We start from the raw sequence: 20,893 nt of genomic DNA on the forward strand, positions 1-20,893 counted from the left end.
AGACATAGCTGCTAGCTGTCTCACTTGCTTACACTCTCCTTGCTTGTTCACCGTATGTGTGTAAATATAAAGGAGAGGAATAAGTGCAGAGGTGTGAGAAATGGAGCAATATATGAATGGGTACAACCTATTTGCAAGCATTTGTTGCCAGTTTTCACCCACAACTTAAGAATACACTAGCTTTAGGGATGACCCATCACAGCCAAGGTAAGGTTGTTTCTCAAATAATTCATTTGTGACAAAATGTAATTTCAGTAGAAAATGAATAGAAATGTAGAGATGAAAATTCATTTTTAGTTTAAATAATGAATTTCAAAATTGCAACAGGAAGAATTAAATTAATCCATTAAAAATGAACAAATAAAAGATTCCCTTTAGGTTGTGTTTTGCAAGAGGCTTCCAAACAAAAGGTTCCCTATAGATTATGTTTTGCAAAAGGCTTCCAGAACAGCTTCTTGTTCTAATGCAGGAGAGGTTTTTGTGTGTGTTTGGTTTTGTTTTTTTTAATCTCTCCAGCTCAATGGAAATTAAAAATAAAATTTTCTAGCTAAGCTAAATAAGTATGTACCGTAGCATTCAGAGAGCAACAATAGCCAAGCCACTCAGAATCTTCATTTTGCATAGCAGTTTATAGTCACCTGCAAGAATGTTTGCCCTCTGCCATGGAGTAATCTTTCAACTGAAAGGCGGTGCTGGAAAAGTCTCTGTTTGCACTTGGCTAGTAAGTTCTGCACAGCAATTTACAGGAACTGGTTGACATCCAAACCAGCCACATATTTGATCACATTAATCTTTCAAATACATTTGCCCATCTGTTAAAGTATGATTTTGCTATGTTTACTTGTTGCAGGCTTTATTTTCGCGTAAAATAAAATGCCAGGAGCACAGCTTTCCAGTTCTCTCCTTCCTCTTAAATATTCCCTGTCTGGGAGGACTGGAAAGTCCCATGGCTGGCATGGCAGGCTTTCCACAGAAATTGTGCCAAGCCTTAATTTTCCCAAGATGCACATTTTTTCCCCTTCTTAAAAAGCCAACAAACAAGCAAAGTGTTCCACAGTCCAAGCCACTTCATTTCTCACACATGGCTAAATTTGGAATAGCCCACAGAGCTTGCGGCCTGCCCGCTGCTTAATTCAAACGACCATTCATAAAGCAAGAGCATCTTTAACACCTTCTTTTGAAAGTGCTTGTAGGTAGAACTGATAGATTTTTTTGAGGCATTTAAAACTAGTGACTAGTACAAAAGCAGCTTAAGATCCCAAGCTTCTAGCTGAATAGTAGGGAATCTGGAAGTGCCAAGATCACTTAGGTCTCTAGCTGAGTGCTGCACATCCATAGCCCGAAAATCTTAGCTAGCAAGTGGCAGCACTTAGGATGACCTTTGTCGTGGGTGTTGTACCATATTCCGCGGCACAAGGTGCCCAGGTTCACTAGCAGTCTGTTGTATAAGCCAGTGGAGCACGAGCGATGTGTCTACCACAACAGCCAGCTCTACTTTGCGAAGGGCTTGACAGGCCCAGAGTCACTACACTTCCCTCTTTGATGAGCTGCATTTCCCAGTAGGACGCCATTTACCTGGAAAATTCCCAGTCGGCTCTTGAGCTATTTCAGCAGCCTCTGAGGGGCTAAGCTGTAGCCATGTTTTTTTTCTTCAGAATGAATGTTGAAATACTCATTCTCCACCCTCCAGGTTCTCTCAGAAACTGGTCCCAACGCCAGCTGACTCCCTTGATGGGCTCCTTTTTCTGTTGTGGTTTTTTGGTTGGTTTCTTTTTTTTCAGATGGTAAGATATTAGATGGCAGGCAGCATACCCAACTGAATGTTCTGCTGAATATTGTGTACTTTTGTGGTGTTCTGGACATAATTACTAGCAAACAGAGATGGAAACAGATGGCTGGAAGCATCTGAGGTTTCACACCTCACAGAAAACCAAAAACTGATGTTCTACTTACAACAACTTAGAGATCAGGGTGTTTTTGAGGTGTTTTTTTCTTTTTTAAGTTTTTTAAAGAAAGAGTTTATCTGCCCCTTCCCCCAGATCAGTTCACACTTCTCTGGTTTCCCCCTTCCCCCAGATCAGTTCACACTTCTCTGGTTTCCCCCTTCGTTATTCCCAAGCTGTGCAACAACATCAGAAAATCAGACAGATGAAGGAAGTAAACTCTGAAGAAAGAAAAATGCCTTATCTTCACCATGAAAATAACTTTAGAAATGAACACAGGCAACTCCAAAAGAGCCTCAAACATTTTCAGAGAAGAAAAGTTTGAAAAGAGATTCTTGGAAGGCAGAGATGGATAGTTTTGGCTCTACCTCTAACATAAACGCAACCCTTTCATGACAGGACTTTACTGATCTGTTCAACACCAAAATTTCAGTGCGATGGGCAGACAGGACCCTGACTCCGAAATCCTTGGCAGTAGAGAGAGCAGTCAAATCCAGATACTGGTTCCTTTCCCCTGTTTTATTTTTGTCTGTAAAACTGAACTTTAATGTGTGCCGTCAATTAATGCAAATTCTTGAGCACTAACAAGCAGATGTAGTTTCTCCAGTAGCTGAAAAGACGTCCTTTAAAAAGAATCCTTCAGAATGGTTTGCAGACAAATGAACTGGGCCCAGAGGAGCCCCAGTCCTGTCTCTGCCTGCATTGCAAATGAATAACTATCATGAGGCTACCTCATATCTCTTTGGCTTTAGGTCTTCCAGGTCCAGGAGTGCGACCGCATCACCATCCTCCGCAACTCGCTGTGGGTTCACTGCAACCAGCTCTCCATGCAGTGTGTGAAGGACGATGAGGTAGGGGCACCTGCCAAGCAGATTCACGTACGGAGGAGGAAGAGGAGCAGCAAGAGTGCTCTAATGATACAGCACTAGCTTGCCCTTCTTGGCGCCTGTGGACTGCCTCCAGCAACCCGGCTGTTGGGCATGTTCTGTGAGGAGGGGTATCCTCAATCCTGCTTGTTCCCTCTAGATGTAAACCATATACATGACTAGATGTAGACACCGTGTGTCACACTTGGTGACATTCCTCCCCTCGGTTTGTTGGGGAATGCTTCCAGCTACCAGAACGTTCAGTCGAGTACATTTGGACTTGGGCACAACTTTCAGAAAGGCATCCAGTCAAGGTCTCAAAATTGGAAGACATAAAGAACACACTAGTTTTGACTTTGAACTTTGTTTCCTTTGTTTTCTTCATTGCACTGAAAAGCCCTGGACTGCTTTCATCCTCCTCTCTTAAAAGGATATCCAGAGACAAATAGACATTTGTGTTTACAAGAATGTTTGTATGAGGGACAGGCCAAAGATTTGTCCATGTCCAACATGTGTCAAGCATAACACGTCTCTTACGGGGAAAAGTATTAGAAGAACATTAGTGTTAATTCAATGTGAAATGTTATAAATTAAATTAAGTTCTTGGATTCTGTTTTGCAGCTCTATGAAGAGGTTCGGGTAAGCTTGGAGAACTGCGTTGTAGAGTCGGACATAGACTACTTCATTAAGACTAAAATGACAGGAACACAACCTCCAGGTAATTATTCCTCTTGGTCTTGTCAGATGAATCACCCCTCAGGCTGGGGCTGCAGTTGTGCGGTACACGTCCTTGGGAGGTGAAGCCAGCTGGAGGAGTTTCTGCTCCGGCTATTCATTCCCATCCGCCACAGCTCACTATACCCTCACTGTGCTGCCATCGCCCCTTGGGTGGTTCTGTAAGTGGGGTAGCCGAATGATCCAGGTTAAAAATAACCCCCCAACACAAAAAAAGTTGTTTTGGCTTTTCAACCACACTCATTTCACAGTACAGCTGAACTGGCACCGCTAAGGAGGTGGCAAACTGCCTTGCAGAGATGGCGACCTCAATTTCCTGCAGTGGTGACAAGTCAGAGTCAACTTAATGTGTAACTGCACCCTGGTGTCCCCTTGACAGAGGTGCTGCCTCCTCATTTGTAGCACAGAGAGGACCAAACTTTGTATTCTATTTTGTTCCACCTGCCCAATGGGGAATAACATCTTTTTTCCTCTCAGGAAGTTATTTGTATAAGGGCAAGACCCTAGTTGGAGGAAATTTTGAATTAAATTGGCTTTGCTCCAGCACACAGAAGCAATGTAAGGCTCACAGACTCTGTCCATTCAAGCCAAAGCAGCCTTTTCATCGACTTCAAAGATCGAAAGCTCTGGGCTGAAATGAAGACTGGGACAGCAAGAGCTAAGAGCAGTTGTAAAATGAGAATGTGCTGCTAAAGGGTAGGAGCTCTCCAAACACACCACCAGAAAGGACACTATCTAATGTTTCACATGGCCAAACACAAACCATGACCTCTGACTTCAACAAGCAATATAAGGTATTTATAGACTGAGTGAATGCTTCCACTTTTGTGCAACTTCTGCAGTAAACAAAGATTCACCGTCTTTGTAAAAAGGAGAGAAAAATTCCTATTATTTCATCTCTTTATTAGCTGATGATACAGATCTATGCTCTTCCACCATTGATTTTTTATTTTAATCCATGCACAGATACTGTTTCACTTCCACTATCTGCTCTAACACCACCCTGCTACGTCAAAGAGAAAATCCCCTTGGTGTCCCCTCAGCAGTACCAATAGAGCTTACTTCCACTTGGAGTGGGGAAGAAGCTATACAGGCATAAGAAGATTTTATACTGATAAAAACCTTCCATGCTAGGAGTTGTATAGGTACGAACACCAGCAGTTTGAACACCCTGTCCCAAGGGATAATTATGTTGGACAGGAACAGCTTACCCCGCTTTGATTTCATCCCAGAGCTCAGAGCTGCCAGCAATTACACCGAAGGAACTTCTCCGGCAGAGCTGGATGCTGCTGCTAACTCAGCACTGAGCCATTGGAGGCCTGTTTTTCACCTGGTCTTTCTGCCATTACACCTGTGATGATTAAGAATTGGGATTTGGGGATTTTTTTTAAACAAATATATTGATACGGGTGCACCAGATAACATTTTGCTGCTATAGTTTCTTCTTCTTCGCATAGGGGATTTAATTTCACTGATATAGGAGCATTTACCAAGGCAAAACTACATTTGCACTGGCAGAAGGGAGAACCGTGCCTTGCAACAGTGTGAAACAACTTCTGTACACTAAAAAATTTGTAATTCTCAGCTAGGTTGTAGGGTTGTTTTTTCCCTGCGTGAGATTTCTCATTCTCCAGTCGCCTAGGCAATTTTCTGCAAACAGCTCGTGGCTATGTCAGGACTCATTTCTAATAAAAAAAAACCCATGAGAGCTTTATGAGAGGCAAAGAAACAACTAATTTGCTTTTGTGTTGTTTTTTTTTTTTTTTGCCACCGTCTGAAGGTGACATGTTCTGGAAGTAACATCCTAGTATCTCCACAGCTCTGACTAATGAGTTTGCACAGTAGCACATGGTGAGCTGTGGATCTGTTTTATTATTTACGAAGTGCAGGAGGAAACCCACATGTTTTGCATTGTGTAGCAGGAGACCTTCATCCTAATCAAACCTTTTGGTTTCTTGATGCTATTGCTCACAACCTTCTTCTACCTAATCTTTCAATGCATTATAGACTAGAAACTATACCAAGGTGACAGACTAGAAAAGTAATAGGAGACCCTTAAATTGGTCAGAAAAGTCTCCAGTTACTGAAAAATCTTATTTGTAAGGATTCCTCACGCTCACCAGTTGTACATGCCTGCTCTGCTCATGATCTTGGCTGACCCAATGTGAGAATGTCAACACAACCTTTAGCCCAAGTCCAATGTCTTTCGTAACTTGCTGCTATCAGAATGGAGATAATGCGGTATCACAGACTTCATTCACATTTGTTTGTCTTTAACACAGAGAAGGCAGAAAGGGTGTTTGGCCACCAGCTCTAAGCAACTACACTGGGAGGTATGAGATGAAAAATAAATAAATCCATCTGTAACTATTTCATCTGTAAAGCTAAACTTAGAAAAGGTCTCAATTTCACCCTTAATGACACCATAGGGGAGAGTGAAGGAACTGTGTCTGAGAAAACAAAACCCAAATAACTCTGAGTAAACAGCAGTTCAGCTCTCAGGAGGTGGACGGGGGAGATATGAAAGGCAGGGAGACACTCAAGCAAAAGCACAGACCAGGAAATTGCTCATTGTCGCTGCTGACAGTAAAGTTCAGAAATCTCCCCAGCTCCGAGAAAAATTGCTGACTCAATACACCAAGAAAAAAAGAAACAAACCACACTGGAGTCAATTCTATCATGAATATGATCCCAGGCTCACAATGACCCTGCTCTGCTCCCTGAAATCCTGAGCTTTAAGGCAACAGAGGGAACAGTCATGGAGGAAAATGCTGCCTTAATTAGGGTTAGCCACAGCTATTACAAAGGTTCTTCAGGACCTTGACTGTGCTTGTCTCAGGTCAAGCATGCCTTGCTACCATAGACATATCTGCTTACAATCACTCAAATGGCTTTTGTTGAGTCCCCAGGTCCGCCTCAGCTGCTCCAGCCACATTACAGGCGAGTGCAGATAGGTGCTGCGTTGCAGTTTGCTCCAGCAGCCCTGATGGTTGCGACTGTCAGTTGTGTTCTGGCGGGGAGAAAGCAGTTTTGCCTGTTGAACATCTCACTTTTATTGCCCTGTTGCAGATGCAATAGGCTATGAGAACTACTACAACAGAGAGCCAAACAGAAGCAACAGCAGCCCAACCCAGTCTTGTGGGATGATAAAGAGGTGAGTGACAAACTTCGGTTCCCAGAACAGGTATTTCTCCTTATGAATGGCAATGTATGGCGACAGGAGCAGGGCTTGGAAAGTCACTACTCCCATCATTGTAGCAAGAGGCAGTTACATGTCAATAAACATAACTTGACAGAAGACACAAACGTATTAAAACCAGAGTCAGGGTAATTTTGCCATGGCCTAGTGGGAAGAGAGACAGCAGACAAGTTCATAAAACAATTAGCTGGTCAGCGACGGATAGCATGCACTTACTTCCGCTTTCCCAGTGAGTCATGGCACATAGCAACAAAACCACTTTGTTCAAGGGAGGGCAAAGGTGAGTCTTGCTGGGAGCAAAGGCTGGGGAGAGCTGTCTTTTTTGGCAATACCTCCTGGCTTACTGCACCGTCCAGCTGAGCAGAACAAAGAGCTGCTCTCTGTATGTACACCACAGGAAAAAACACTTAGCGAAATAACTGTGATGATTAGGGAGGCGATTCTTCTTTTTCTGATCCATTTATGCTGGTAAATGCTACAACATGGATGCAGTTATATCAGCAGAAGAGCATGCTAGATCTATTGCTTTAAATATTTGATACTAAAATGGCTATTTCACAGTGGGAACGGCTTCGTATTTAAAGCAGAAGAGTTTTATACCTTGACAAGCCTTATTACATGGCAAAGACAAGGAGCAGGCTGTGATCTCCCATTTAAAATGTGGTCCAGGCTTGTCAGTGAGCTGATAAGGTTTAAACACAATACTTTGTTTTCTCGGTCAGAAACCAGATCTTCTATAATAATGAATTCTAATGCTGCATACTATACAGTTACAGAAGACAACTGTACCGCCATTTAGAATACAACCGTGCTCTGCATGGGCAAGCAGCCTAGAGACACTCAGTCTGAGTTTGTCAGAAACTGTGGAGTTTGGATGTCCATTTTCCAGAAACATTAAGTGTTCACCAGCAGAAAAATCAGACCCTTTAAATATGCCTTAGGCATGCAATGCTATTTCTACCAATGCTTGAGAATCCTAACCTATATTCTCACTTTACTCATTCTCCAGCACCCAGCTGTGATACAGCAAATAACTAGGGATAGATTAAAAAAAAAAAAAATCACTTAAATTCACAGTTTTTAGAAATGCTCGTTATACAAACTTTGTATTCTAAATTGCATCAGTTTTCCTTAAAGATAAAGGGATCATAATCTCTTATAAACAACTGATACTTCTCATCATATAAATACTGTGAAATAATTGGATTTTTGCACCATAAGCCTTTGGAACAACATCAGAATACTATCTGATGCATTTTGTGCACAATTTCGTGATGACTGATGGCTCAGTATTCTGCTGCATTTTTTAAAAAATATGTTTTTAACTGAAGATAAATATATCTACAGCATAAATGAAAACAGACAGCCACAGGAAGAGATGCCATCTACCCAGTGCTGCAGCAGATGGAGGGAAGGTTGAGTCAGAGAGCTGAGACGAAGGAATGCTCATACCCAGTCCTGTTCACTCATTTTGTCATTGGCTTCTCTGCAGATTCTCCGAACTACTGCATGGCAGCAGCAAAAACAACACGGAAAGTGTCACTCCTTCAGCCCCTCCTCTTGGTACGCCTCTTCAGGAAATAAGTTCACCAGATGTGTTTGTTTTAGATCACACTGCTAAATCAAGATTTGACATAGAGCAGAAGCGGTACAGCAGATATTCTCCTGTTGGCAATCAAGAGCAAGACTAGTCAGGAAACAAAATTTAGCTTGGATGTGTATTAAGCAAATTTCCTAGTTTAAAGTGCCAAATAATCCACGTAACCTTCAGAATCTCTGTGTGGGCAAAGGGGAACTGCGCATTCAGCACACCACAGTCTGACTTAGACAATTGTTTTTATCCTAAGGTAGAACACACTACCTCTAAAATCCAAGAGAATGCCTGAAGTTTTTAATAGACCAGGTTTATGCCTTATGAATGCAAATATGCATGTCATTTCACAGTTACACTGTCTTATTGTAACCTTGCAGCTAGGCCTTTACCAGATGACATTTAAAACAGGATTTTGACTATGCAGAAAGTAACAGCTTACGATATTTTTATTGGTTTGTTTCAAAACAAAAGTATTTTAACTGTGATCCCCACCGAAAGAAAATAAAAAGCTTTTTTAGAACAGCTCTAAACCATGCCCTTTGTCAGGCATGCCCACTTGGGCACCCAGAAACAAAGCCCAGACTATCTTATTTACTGCATTTGGTGCTCAGCCAGGGGAGACCCTCCAGTGCTATCAAACACCAGCGGGACCTGCCAGGCACCGGCTCGGGCACACGTAGAGCAATGCGGTGCTGAGCAGTTGAGGGTAGCCACTACTTCCAAATTTCCTTAGGCTGGGGACAGGAGGTGAGAACATTCCCTGGACAAGACCCTCAGGAATGGCGAACATTCTCTGTATCCAGCTTTTTCAATGGCTCCCATGCTTGTCTTTCAAAATCTGAAGTCAAAGAGCCAACAGTGCTCTTTGGAGCAGGACAGCTAAACCAAGGATCGACTGTGGGAAGGTGCAGGTACGCCAGCTGCTCTGTGTGCTGTCACAGCACCATCAACCCACCAAGGGGTCATATGTGGGAAACCTCTGCTCACCTCAGTGGCAGGGGAAGCTCCCAGGCGGGTGCTGGGAAGGAATAAGAGGTTTCCTTCATTATGACAAGCTGGATTAAAACAATATTTTCCAGAAAAGTTATGTCAGTGATAAAGAACTATCTGGGAATGATGTAAATTACTGGAAAATGTGCAGTGACCCATTGGCACAGTATTTTCCATTTTTCTCAAGGGCAAAAGAAAAACCCTGTGTGAGTCACTGAGCTGCTACGATTTGCTACCACCAGTAGCAACCATTTTAAAGCAGTTTAATCACAGCATTTCCCTCTTTGGATTGTGCTTCAGCATGGTAAACTTTTTTCCCAACCTGGGTGAGGCTAAAGCTAGTTTCTGACCTCCCACAAAGTTCAGTGGGCGTATTGTCATCTAATCAATCGGACACAGTTTATGTGCAAGACTTTACCTACAGTTCACAACAGCTTTTCTATACATGTACATCTCCAGACAGAGAGAGAACAGAAACTCTTGTATTTGTGAACTCTTGCATGTGATCCCATGCATTTATAAGCAACTGAACTCTTTATTTCTGTGTGTGGTTTGGCTTTTTTCTTTTTTTTCTAGCAGAGAAAACAGACGGAGTCTATGCATCCATTTTTGTAAATGAACAAGCTGGACTCACATCATCACAGGACTACAGAGTACTTTATGACTACACAGCCCAGGTAACGAAGGGCTTCAAAATAAATATTTCATAGTGTCAGATTTAAAATAGATTATGTTAATCCAAACAGCCTGACAGTGTTAATTCTGTGAGGGAGGTGTTATCTTCACTTTACAGCCAGGGACACATAGAGAGTTATTGGTCAGGGTCACATGCAGAAGCCAGAACTCCCAACTGCCGGTTCTTGGCGCTCATCACTAGACCACGCTGCCTGAAGATGAAACAATAAGATTTTTTGCAAGTGATTACACTTTACACATTAGTGTAATCACTCCTAAATTAGTGCTGAGCTGTTACAACCTCCCCCTAGAGATACAGGAGACCGCAAACACAAGGACTACTTTATTTTTTAGGGAGTGATGGCTAAGTATGCAGTATTCTACATTCTGAACTTGCATCTATTGTGAAATGTTCTCCTAGGGAAAATGGCTGCAGATTCCTTGTGTAAGAATACACAACATATGCTTATCTAGGAATGTTTCTCCGTTTGATCTCACTTCTCATCTAGAGAGTCCTACTTCAGTCTACCACACTGGCTTTCCATGCTCTTTCCCTGTCCTTCCATTTTGCAAATTGCAGAATCACAGTGGACCTGGTCCGCGTACCAGCAGATTTTCAGCAGGAGCAACTTGCATTCTTAACTAGGATATTGAACTCTCAGAGGCTTTAGACCTACCCAGGCATAGTACCATTAGTAAAAGGTTATAAATGGACAGGCTATGAATAGTTTTTTATTCAAATGGACTCCAGAACCTCTCGGACTCTTGTCAAACCATTAGCCTCACCTAATGGGACTTTCACAGTTAAATTACGTGTCAGTTTAAAGGTTCCTTTTATTAGCTTTAGATTAAGAGAAGGGGCAGCGTCCATGACGTCTTATGTTACAGTGCAAAGACACCGTCACACCACAGGACCTGCCATCAATAGCCACCATTGAAGAAATGCTGGCACATGACAAAGTAGAGAGCCAGATAAATGACAAAAACAGAGTAAGGCCTGGAAAGGAGCACTTCGTCTTAGGTACACCAGCATTCTGACGCCTTTTATTATATATTCTTTGTTCTGCTTTGTTTTAAACACTTTTTTATTATTTGCCAGAAATTTCATCCAAGCACAGCTGAAAGTACCTCTCTGCTAATGCCTCTCTCCCCTGAGGAGGCTGCTGGATCTCTTTGTCAGATCCTTACTCCAGCAGTTGCCTCAAAAACATGACACACATGGATTTTCCCTGCTGAGAAAAGAGCCTGTTACTTCTTTTAGTATATTGAGGCCTCCCACTTTTTGAGTCCGTTCTTACTTACTCAGGTACATTATATTTAGATTTAGCTGATGCAAACATATCTGGAAGCCTCTCTTACCTTGTTTTCTGTTTTACTACACTGCGGGTAGCAAAGTGGTTTCCTGTGGAAAATAGGACAGCACCACTGAATGGGCTGATAGCTGCCCGAGAGCTCAGCGATAGCTTACTTGCAGCTACTCCATTTGTCTTGGAGATAGAAGTTACCTATCTCAGGAAGAGTCGCTGTATCTCCACTGGTCACCGCTGTTCTGTATTAAAAGAACTGAGACACCTATTTAAGGCCTGGATTAGTAGATACACTGTTATCTCCCTTGGGAATTAAGCTGTGCACTGTTTTATTTAACAACACCTGCAGACTGCAGAAGGGTCATGGATAGCTAGTTTAAGACAGTCGTATTTAACCCTTTCTGGCCTTCCCCAATGATACAACAGTTATGTTGCTCACGAGGAGACACCACGGAAGCTGGGGAAACTGCAGGATCTTAAGAAAATAGCCAGCTCAGTAAGTGCTTAACCCTCACTGTCAGGTATTTCAGGCTCATTCACAACCAGAAGGACACTGGCAGACTGTTGACGAAAAGCAGGGTGAAAAAAACCCCACCAGGTACATGCTTGGGCCCTCCTGTGCTCTCAGGCTAACCACATTGCCTTTCCCCATCTCCTTTCAGAACATGGATGAACTGGACATCAGTGAAGGAGACGTTGTACTTGTCATTGAAGAAAATGAGGATGGCTGGTGGACAGCAGAAAGGAATGGGCAGCGAGGCTTTGTGCCAGGGTCTTATCTTGAAAAGCTTTGATGGAAAGAAGCCCCAGTGATCAGACTTTAAAAATATTCTATTACTGAAAACAAACACCACACAAGATCTGCTTCAGCTGACCAAGGGCAACCCATACTACTGTCTTCTACAATTACCGTCAGGAAATAACCAACTGACCGTGCTTTCCTCTCCCTTCCTCCTGCCCTATCCCAGCACCTCCTGGCCTACACTGTCTGCCAAAACCATCTTCACCTCAGAGAGACTAGGACTTGCATTTCTTGCCATAGTTCTTCCTACCCTCAGCACACTGTGCTGCCATCAGTGTCCAAAGCTTGGCGAATCTGGGAGGAAAATCCTGCCCAGAACTTAAATGCACTAAATGAAAAAGACCAAGGAAGCAAGTGCTGTTTTCTCCAGGATGGAGGACTGTGGGAAACCGTATAACTTGAGACAGAACAGCACTGTCTCATCACCCTGAAGGATCAGCGCATCCTGTGCCTCCCTTCTCTGTTCTCATGAGATAAGCTGCTTTCACACATCCACCTGCAAAAGATCCTGAAAAACAGTGACCACGAACTGGCATTTGCAAGGCCACAAATCCGAAGTTGATTGGCTTTAGTAACTATTGTATTAGTATATACAGGTATTCACTTGAGCAATAAAGGGATTCTGATCGAGCATAAGATTGGGGTCTGTGAAGTCATTCACTACAGAGGACCATCTCCAGCCAGCCTGTGAGCCACCCTTACGGTCACAGCAGCCACATTCTCTGCCATGGAACCCCTCCTCTCACTGCACAGGCCATGCAAGCATTTTTGATGGTGGAGTAGAAAGCACACTCAGAAAGCAGAGAGCTTTGATGTCGCAGGTCTTAGCTGTACAAAGCAAGGAAAAAGCTCTCTTAAGTTCCTTTTAACAGCCCACTTTCAGGTTCCCCTTACAGCACGTGGGTAACCAGGGAGAAAGGTGGGGAACTCTCCACTGTTCTTTATCAGGGTCACTGATGAAAATATGAAAAGCAATGAATGCAGCTAAAGAGGAACACCTCAAGGACCAAGATACATCAGTAGCAAGAAAACATGAGGCACTCCCCATCATGGCTATTGCCTAATACAGCAAAATCCGTGCTATCCATCGCTCTGCTTTGCACTGGATTCTGGGGTAGCAAAATAAGGACAGACGACGAGCCCAAGGCTTGCTTTTGCCTTGGTTGAATTGTTTCCCTGACATCTACCTGGGATTTTTCATGTTTGAAAAAACAACAACAAAACCAACAAATAGGCAAAGCCTCCAGCAGTACTGCACTGCCCTGATCCCTCTCCTCTGAGAACCGGAGAGGAGTGCCAATTGCCTCCTCACACAATGTGCATACCAGTGTCATCAGTGCATTCTCCTTTCAACCCCTCTGTCCACCTGGCTGATCCTCTCCTCCTCTTCTGCCCACAGGCTTTTCCATCTCTAACTGCTATCTACAGCCTCTGTATCTCTGGGATTGCTGGCATAGACGTGTCCTTCTTACTTTCCAGCCAATTTTAATGCACTCGTTCTTCAACAAACCCTCTCCAGAGAAGTCGCACTGTGCAGGTTCACTGTATTTCACAGATTTCAGCTCTATCAGTCTTTCTACTTTAGTATTTCAGAATGTTTCCAACTGTCACTGTACTTACCAAGGGATCGATAGATACTTTCTGCCAGTCCTCCCTTTTCAGCATTTCGAGATGGTTTAAAAAAAAAAATAAAATCGTTGACTTAATCTGAAGCAGAACCTGCTATTTCTGGGGGCAGAATGACCTTGCTTGTCAAGGTTTTAAAACTGAACCAAGTCAATGAAAATGAACCAAATTATTACCCAAAAGGCATGGAGCAGGGAGGAACTGTTAGCTAAGACACAGGTAAAGACAAAGAGAAACCTAGACAACAGAAAAAGCCATAAGAGTCAATGCAATTATTCCTTAAATGAAACAGAATGAAGGTCAGAGGCACTCGTGGTACCTTTTTCTAATTTCTTGCTTCAAGAATGGAATAAAAGTTGCTGCAGGCCCTTTTTATTTCATTCCCTGCAGCCCATTGCACAGGCATACTTGTCCTTCCCACACTTCCCCAAGTTCTTACGCAGCACACCTGCATCAGTGCTGAAGGGCTCAGTACCTGCGATTAGCACAGTCTCAGAGGAACTGCAGGAACTTGAGCGGCATTTAAGGCACCAGGTTATACGAACAGCAGTGCTTGTTCAGGCTGAAGATGTTAATGACAGGTTTCCATGACCACGTCTGAATTGAACAGTGACAGAAAGATGGTCCACAATAGCCTTCAACTAGGCTACCGCGCTGTAAATGGTAGCTGTCAGAGACAACTACAACATCGCTCGTTAGGTACAGCATCAGAGGAAACCCAAAGTACAAGAGATTTAATATATTTGCTTCTTGAACACTCAAGTCTTCCACAAAGACAACTGTAATAAACCAACAAATACCTAAATAAATTTACACAGATATTTTGCAGATTATCTTAATTAAAGAGAATAAAATAAACCATTGAGATGCATCTCCTCTATTTATGTGCGACACACAGATTTTGCTAAGACTCCTCACTTCTTTGGGGGCCCAGACAGCCTCACACAAGACGCTGCAGTACCCAGTCCTGGTTACCCTGAAGCCCTGTCTCATTTCGTATTTTTGCTGTCAAACTCAGGAAATTGGTTTCCTTTCTACCTGTCTATTCTTCTGTCAAATAAATACTAAGTGCAAGAGGCTACAGGTATTTCAAAATCTACCCAGTGTCATAGCATTTGGGTCCCACATGCTAACTCCAGACTGCTCAGGAAATGAAAAAGCACCAGTGATGTTTTCTCATGATTCTACTGCTTTATATTGAAGAATCTGGCTGATTTGTTACCAAGTCATATCTAGGCAGTTTGCCCTATCGTTGTGGCAGCACTTGTCAGAAATAGAACAGAGGTATCAAGAAATACCCACACCCTTCGAGTATTCCCGTGTTTTGGGTGTCATCCACACCCCATCAGTAGGAAAAGCAGGAAGGTCAAATGATGGTTACTGCTTTACTAATATTGCCTTAATAACAATGTTTCCTCTCCAGTTTGGCAACACTTTAGCAACAAACCTGAGGCATTCAAGTAATGATTTAATTTTCAGGTAAGATGGGAAACTGAAATGGGTCCTTTCCAGTGGGAGGCATTCTTAAACTAAACTCCAACTTTTCTGGTTGAAATTCTTTTTGGACAAACTATTCTGATAAGCCTCCACTTTCACTTTGACTATCATTTTTGGGCAAGGAGGTGCCAAGCAATACACAGGGACAAAACAACAGCAGCAGAGTAAGTTGCGAGTTTGTCAGGGTAACTCCTATTTCATGGCACACTCACAATAAGCAGACTGCCTCCTTACCGACACTGCTAGAGCTCTGAGTGGGTTCACACACCAGAAGCTGTTTCCAGGGTGCAAGGAACAGCCTTTTGCCAGCTGCTCTGCAAGGTGGGGGGGACTTAATCACCTACCTATAGCCTGTGGCTAGTATGCGTATACAGACAAACTAATTAAAGAGAAGTTACAATGAAGTTACTGAGCTGTTTTTGACCTTGCACTGCAGAACTTCATGCCATGAGATTGCTATGAAAAAGTGTAGTGGTAATCTGTCCTATTCTTCCTTTAACCACAAGAAGAATTCAAAGGTTGGAAGTAGGCAATCCAGCCCAACAGTACACTTAAACCATACTCAGGTATGCACATTATTCTCTTTTACCACGTTATTATTAATTAAGAACAGGAAAATCTGATTAAAAATAACATTTAGGCACCAACAACCATATGAAATTAGGAAATGTCTACAAGAGCAGCACGAGGCCCATCTCTGCACTGAAGATCTCAGCTGCTGTGCACAGTATTAAAAGCCCACAAGCCAGTAGTTAAACTGGGTTAAACAAAGCAGTGTCAGACTAGAAACAGAGAGATCCAGGTGACCCAACGCTGACAGCCAACACAGTCAGAGCTTAACCACAGAGAAAGGATGCCCTGCCAAGAGCACAGGTCCATCGCTACAGACAGCTAGCTTCTAGCATTTTTCACAACTAGTCAGCTTAAAGGAAGAGATCAACCCTTTTAGAGCTGAGCAGTCAGCAACAACAGGAGCACAGTGGCTGTTCAAGGTCTGAAGTGTTTGCCACCTCCTTGAGGACCATGGTTTGAACTCTGTATTATGAATAACCCAGCATACTTCAGCCAAAGCGCTGACAGATCATATACATAAGACATAAAGAGTAGCAACTGTTACTTTGGATTCCTGCTCGTCTCGCTTCTTCAAGACGTGCGTTTGAGGTCCAAGTCTCCTTTCCAGAGGTAGCTTTCCAGGCAAAGACTCCCAGCTGCAGCTCAGACCTCACTGATTACTAAAGCAGTTTAAGTGGAAGCACTGGGGTGCCAGGAGGAGATTTATTACAAGCGAGGCATCAGGTGGTGCTAATAGGAGCTTGGTTGGGCATTAAGAAACATCTAACCTAAGAACTGGTGGATGACTAATACACTTTCTTCTCTGGTGCTATGTAACCTCTTGGCTGTATCATCGCTAGTTGGCTTAACTGTGCAGGCTCAGAGATCCTGGGGGACTCTACATCAGTACTATACACAGTGTGCTGTACTGAAAGGTCAGTTAACCTTCAGTGTAACTGGCAACAACTCTGCACAGTATAGGACCAACTGTAAAGGCCTGAAAAGCAGCCTCTGCTGCTCAATACCATCTCTTTTCCCTTGCTTTGGTCTCCAGCTTTTAGGGCTGGGGCATTGAAAGCAAGAGCACTTAGCAGCCACACAGTTACCAATGCTTCACGTATCCTCAAACGGAAACTATGCTCATTGCTAGTGAGCAAGGAGAGCAGGAAGATGCCCTTAGCTTGGCCTTCACTCCGAGACCCATGTCTCCTTGCTGCCATAGGGTTATGGCACAACCAAGCAGCCAAGCTCCTAAAGTAAACCAGAGTTTGCTGTTACAACCCCCCCCTAAAAACAGCACTAGGCTCAGTCATTACCATTCACCAGCTTCCTAAATTAATGACAGTACTCATCACAGGTGGTTTTATAGTGCAGCTGTGATGTGTTGGGCATGCTCACTGTACCTGAGGCTAAAGGAGAGACAATAGCTGGGGTTTTGCTCCCCAGGAAGAGGAAGGAGACAAAGTTGTGATGCTGGGTCACACTGGGATTCAGGAAAGCAAATGGCTGCTAGGGCTCTGCAGGGGCTGATGGACTGGTTTTTGTAAGGGAAAGGAAACTTGTGTGGAGAAACTAGATTTTGGAAGAGGAACAGGAACTGGTACCTGCCTGTGACTAGGTTATTAACAAAATGACAATGCCCTGTCTACAGTGAGAAAACTGAACAACAGAGAGGGCAAAGAACGTTTAGTCAAACTGTTAAGTCATTATCTGTTCTGCATTAGCGTTTATCTAGTTTCTGTGGCCTGCTCACATTTTGGATGAGGGAAGCTCAGAGCCACAGTTATCTCCAGATTTGTGCACTCCTGGATCACGCACAGTGCAAATTTGATCTGTTTCTAGAATGGTCAGATAATCATATTTCCATCAAATTAGCCAGTGCATATGGTACAGCGCTCATCCTGTCCTTCTACCAGCTGTGAAAGGACAGCTGACACCTGATCTGGCACAAGGCTGCTTGGGGCAACATTAAGAGCACATTTACAGCCTATCACTGCTGCGTGCCATGTGGCCGTGGCATTTCTGTCTGATACAAGGGCCCAAAAGGCAGATTTACTGTGGTGGTGTATTCTGAGGTGAAAGCACAGACTAAATCTTGCTTTTAGATATAAAACTCTAGTAGAAATCACTGAGACCTTCCAGCAAATTCAGGAGAAATCAGAGTTGACATCCCCAAGGAAAAACAAAATCCTCCAATCCACTGGGCAGACAGGACTGGGCTTAGAACATAGTTACCATTTTATAGCCCGGGGTTTCCACATATCCTCTTGAGGATAAAGAGAGTACCAAGACAACTGAGGGGTAGTGGGGGGTGAGCAAAGAGGGAACAGATATGCTAAGAGCTTCTTTGAAGTCAGAAGGAATTTCACCTATCAGATCTAAAAGAGCCAGCATCATACAGATTTGAAGACATAAGCCAGCACTTGCAATCCCAGCTTCGCTGCCCTTACCATAATTCAACTACACCACCAAATCAAGGGCAGACATAAGGAGAATTAACCAAGCATGTTAACTGGTGGAATACTGAATAAACTGTAACTTCAGCAGTGGTGTTTTGACTTGAATTCTCTTTGACTTTGAAATTCTGGCATTTGCTGCAGTCCCTGCCTCAGGGTAAACGGACACACAGTACAGCTAAAGAAATTCTAGCCTGAACTTGAGTGAAATCTCCTGTGTGGGATTCCACACTTGGATTGTTCAAGGATCCCAGGCTAAACCCTTTAATAAGAAAGTGACTGACTTTGTGAAGCAAAGGTATGACTTTGGAGAAGCCATACCTCAGTTTCCCCATGCATCATGAGGAGTTTGTAGAGCACCTTGACATCATAAGCTGAAAATCCCCTGGCACACCAAGTATTTTTGTGACTGTTCCATCCCAGACTCCATCTAAACAAGCCAGTGTTGGGTGGTAGTCAGATCAATACTTGCACTGGAAAACCTTGTACCAAAATGTCACCGAAAATCCAGGAATAAACCTCGTAACACCAATGTAGTGTTAAAAGGCAGGCATTCTTTATTGCAGCGCTGGATGCACGGGGGATAATTCCACCGAACGTGCATACCCCATACCTTTTCCGTATAGTTTATATAGATCAAAATATACTTATTTATTAGGTTACATAACTTATCCCTTTCATAATAAAATTAGTTCATTTTCATACACTCCTCCCACCCGCACTTGCGCAGTACCTCCTAGTGGTGGTCGTCGGGGGTCTCAGGATGAAGGCTCATCCTCTTCATCACAGTGTCCGCTGGTTGACCCCAGCTTCTGCACATGCGCAGTCCTCTTCTGGCTCTTGTCCCGTAGCTAGGTCGCTGTAACTATGTCGCTGTAGCTAGGTCGCCTTGACTGGCTCTAGGCGACCGCTAACATTTCAGGTGGGAAACATGGGACTTTTTGTTTCAGTTAATTTAGACAATAGATAAAAACCACAAACACACCTGCAACCATAGTAATGCTATTCCTATTAAAAATCCCCTTCACTACTGCTGTTTAACATTAATGGTTACTTAGAGACTAGACCCTCTGTTCCTGGACCCAACATCCAGATGGGCAGGGGCTACACAAGGGACATAAACTAGCAACATGGTTTATGTTTATGGTTAACAGATTTCATCCCCTTGGTTACAAAAACACAAATTATATTGTGTACACAGTGCTGTTGCTTGTTTTTGTAACACAACTGGATGGCTCTTGGGAAGGGGGTTGCAGACAGGAGATAACACTCACACTCAATGCAGGGAGCATGCGCGGGAGTTTAGTAATTCCTTTCCACTTTCCAAAGGCACAAACGCTCAGCAGCTGCATCTAAGGAAGAATTGTTCTGAAATTTTAAGCTGAAAACTGTCCATGGAGGGACTTCTTGGGAAACTGGTGAACTTTAACCTTCCCAGGATAAGAATGTTAACATCAGTGTGAATGGGAAAGCTTTCAATGCACTGATAGACATGAGAAATGTTTTGTCTGCTGCACAGCCCCTCTTGTGTCTGAAGCCCTTGTGAGGAAGGGAGCCATGAGCGACAGTGACTTTGTTCTGCTAAGCAGCAGCTAAAGGTTCTACTACAGTCACCGCTTAATTCAGCAGCCAGGGGAGATTCAAAACCAAAGAGAAGCTCTTACTCTAGAGATAGAGGGGATCTTGAGAAATGCATCCTCCCTGCTCCACAGGGTCCTGTCAGGTGTTTTGTTTTTGTTTTTTTTAAACCTGAGGACTTTATCAGCACAGGCCCTAAATTTAACTTCTGATTTCTCAGTCTGTATCCTCCATCTGCCTTTTCTTGATATTGATGTCTTCGTTTCCCACCCATGTGTACTTACACTGCCAGGCTAAAATGGTGGGTTTAAGCTTTTAAGTGGATATTGTATTCAAAGCGCAAGGGCACTTTGTTGAGTGCTGGACTATTAGTGACAAGCAAGCCTCCCAAGGATGGGGCATTCTCCAGGTCCTGGACATGCCAGGATGCCTAGCTCTCCTACGGTATGTACCAGGAAATAAAGTCTTGCCTATTGGTGTTCGGTAGAGGCCTGGCACAGGACTACACAACACAACCTTTGCCAAAAATGACTTATCCTCCTCTTACTTTTAGTTGAGAGCATACGAACACTGCTCCTGCTTACCTGATATGCTGGCAGCCTCATTTTCTATCTTACACTTCCTTTGTCCAGGTGGGAGAAAAAATTCATAATTCTGCTCAAAAGCAGTTTTCTCAACAGATTCCTACTTGGGTCTACAAAACAGAGTGCTTTTGCATACAAGGCATCCTAGATGCTCTCAGGCCCCTCAAACGTCAGTGGTTTGCTTAAGCATTTTATTTGCATGAAGAAAATTAATTCCAGTTCTTCAGTCACAGCCTGATGCTAGCAAGTCTGACACCACAACTAACCTGGAAAAGCTCAAGTTACTCTGACACAGGGCAGGAGCCCCTTTGGTGAAAAGGACTGCTGCCTGAAGCACCACACACCGGCAATGAAAGCAAAGCTGTCCGTTTGCTGGAGCGTCAACAGCAATAGCTCTGTGGCCCCAGGCTGCTGTGGCTCACCAGCTACTAGTAGTAACCCATGTTTGCAGGCTTCCCTCTGGCAAAGAGAGTAGAGGCTTCAACTCAA

At 43.4% G+C, this 20,893-nt stretch overlaps 1 protein-coding gene across 2 annotated transcripts in view; it reads left to right on the top strand.

Moving 5' to 3' along the window:
- PSTPIP1 (proline-serine-threonine phosphatase interacting protein 1) overlaps window positions 1-14,537 on the top strand; it is a 57,122-nt gene extending 42,585 nt beyond the window's left edge. Inside the window, exons 10-15 of one of the 2 annotated variants that reach the window (XM_075431883.1) lie at window positions 2,696-2,794; window positions 3,431-3,527; window positions 6,614-6,698; window positions 8,236-8,306; window positions 9,904-10,004; window positions 11,972-14,537. In XM_075431883.1, coding sequence (XP_075287998.1) covers window positions 2,696-2,794; window positions 3,431-3,527; window positions 6,614-6,698; window positions 8,236-8,306; window positions 9,904-10,004; window positions 11,972-12,103 — 585 coding nt within the window. In that variant the 3' untranslated portion in view covers window positions 12,104-14,537. The remainder of the gene's footprint in view (window positions 1-2,695; window positions 2,795-3,430; window positions 3,528-6,613; window positions 6,699-8,235; window positions 8,307-9,903; window positions 10,005-11,971) is intronic. The other variant, XM_009941208.2, reaches the window with a different exon arrangement.
- Window positions 14,538-20,893: the final 6,356 nt, after the last annotated feature.

Source organism: Opisthocomus hoazin, chromosome 10, assembly GCF_030867145.1.
Source record: "Opisthocomus hoazin isolate bOpiHoa1 chromosome 10, bOpiHoa1.hap1, whole genome shotgun sequence".
In the NCBI taxonomy this organism is placed as follows: Eukaryota; Metazoa; Chordata; class Aves; order Opisthocomiformes; family Opisthocomidae; genus Opisthocomus; species Opisthocomus hoazin.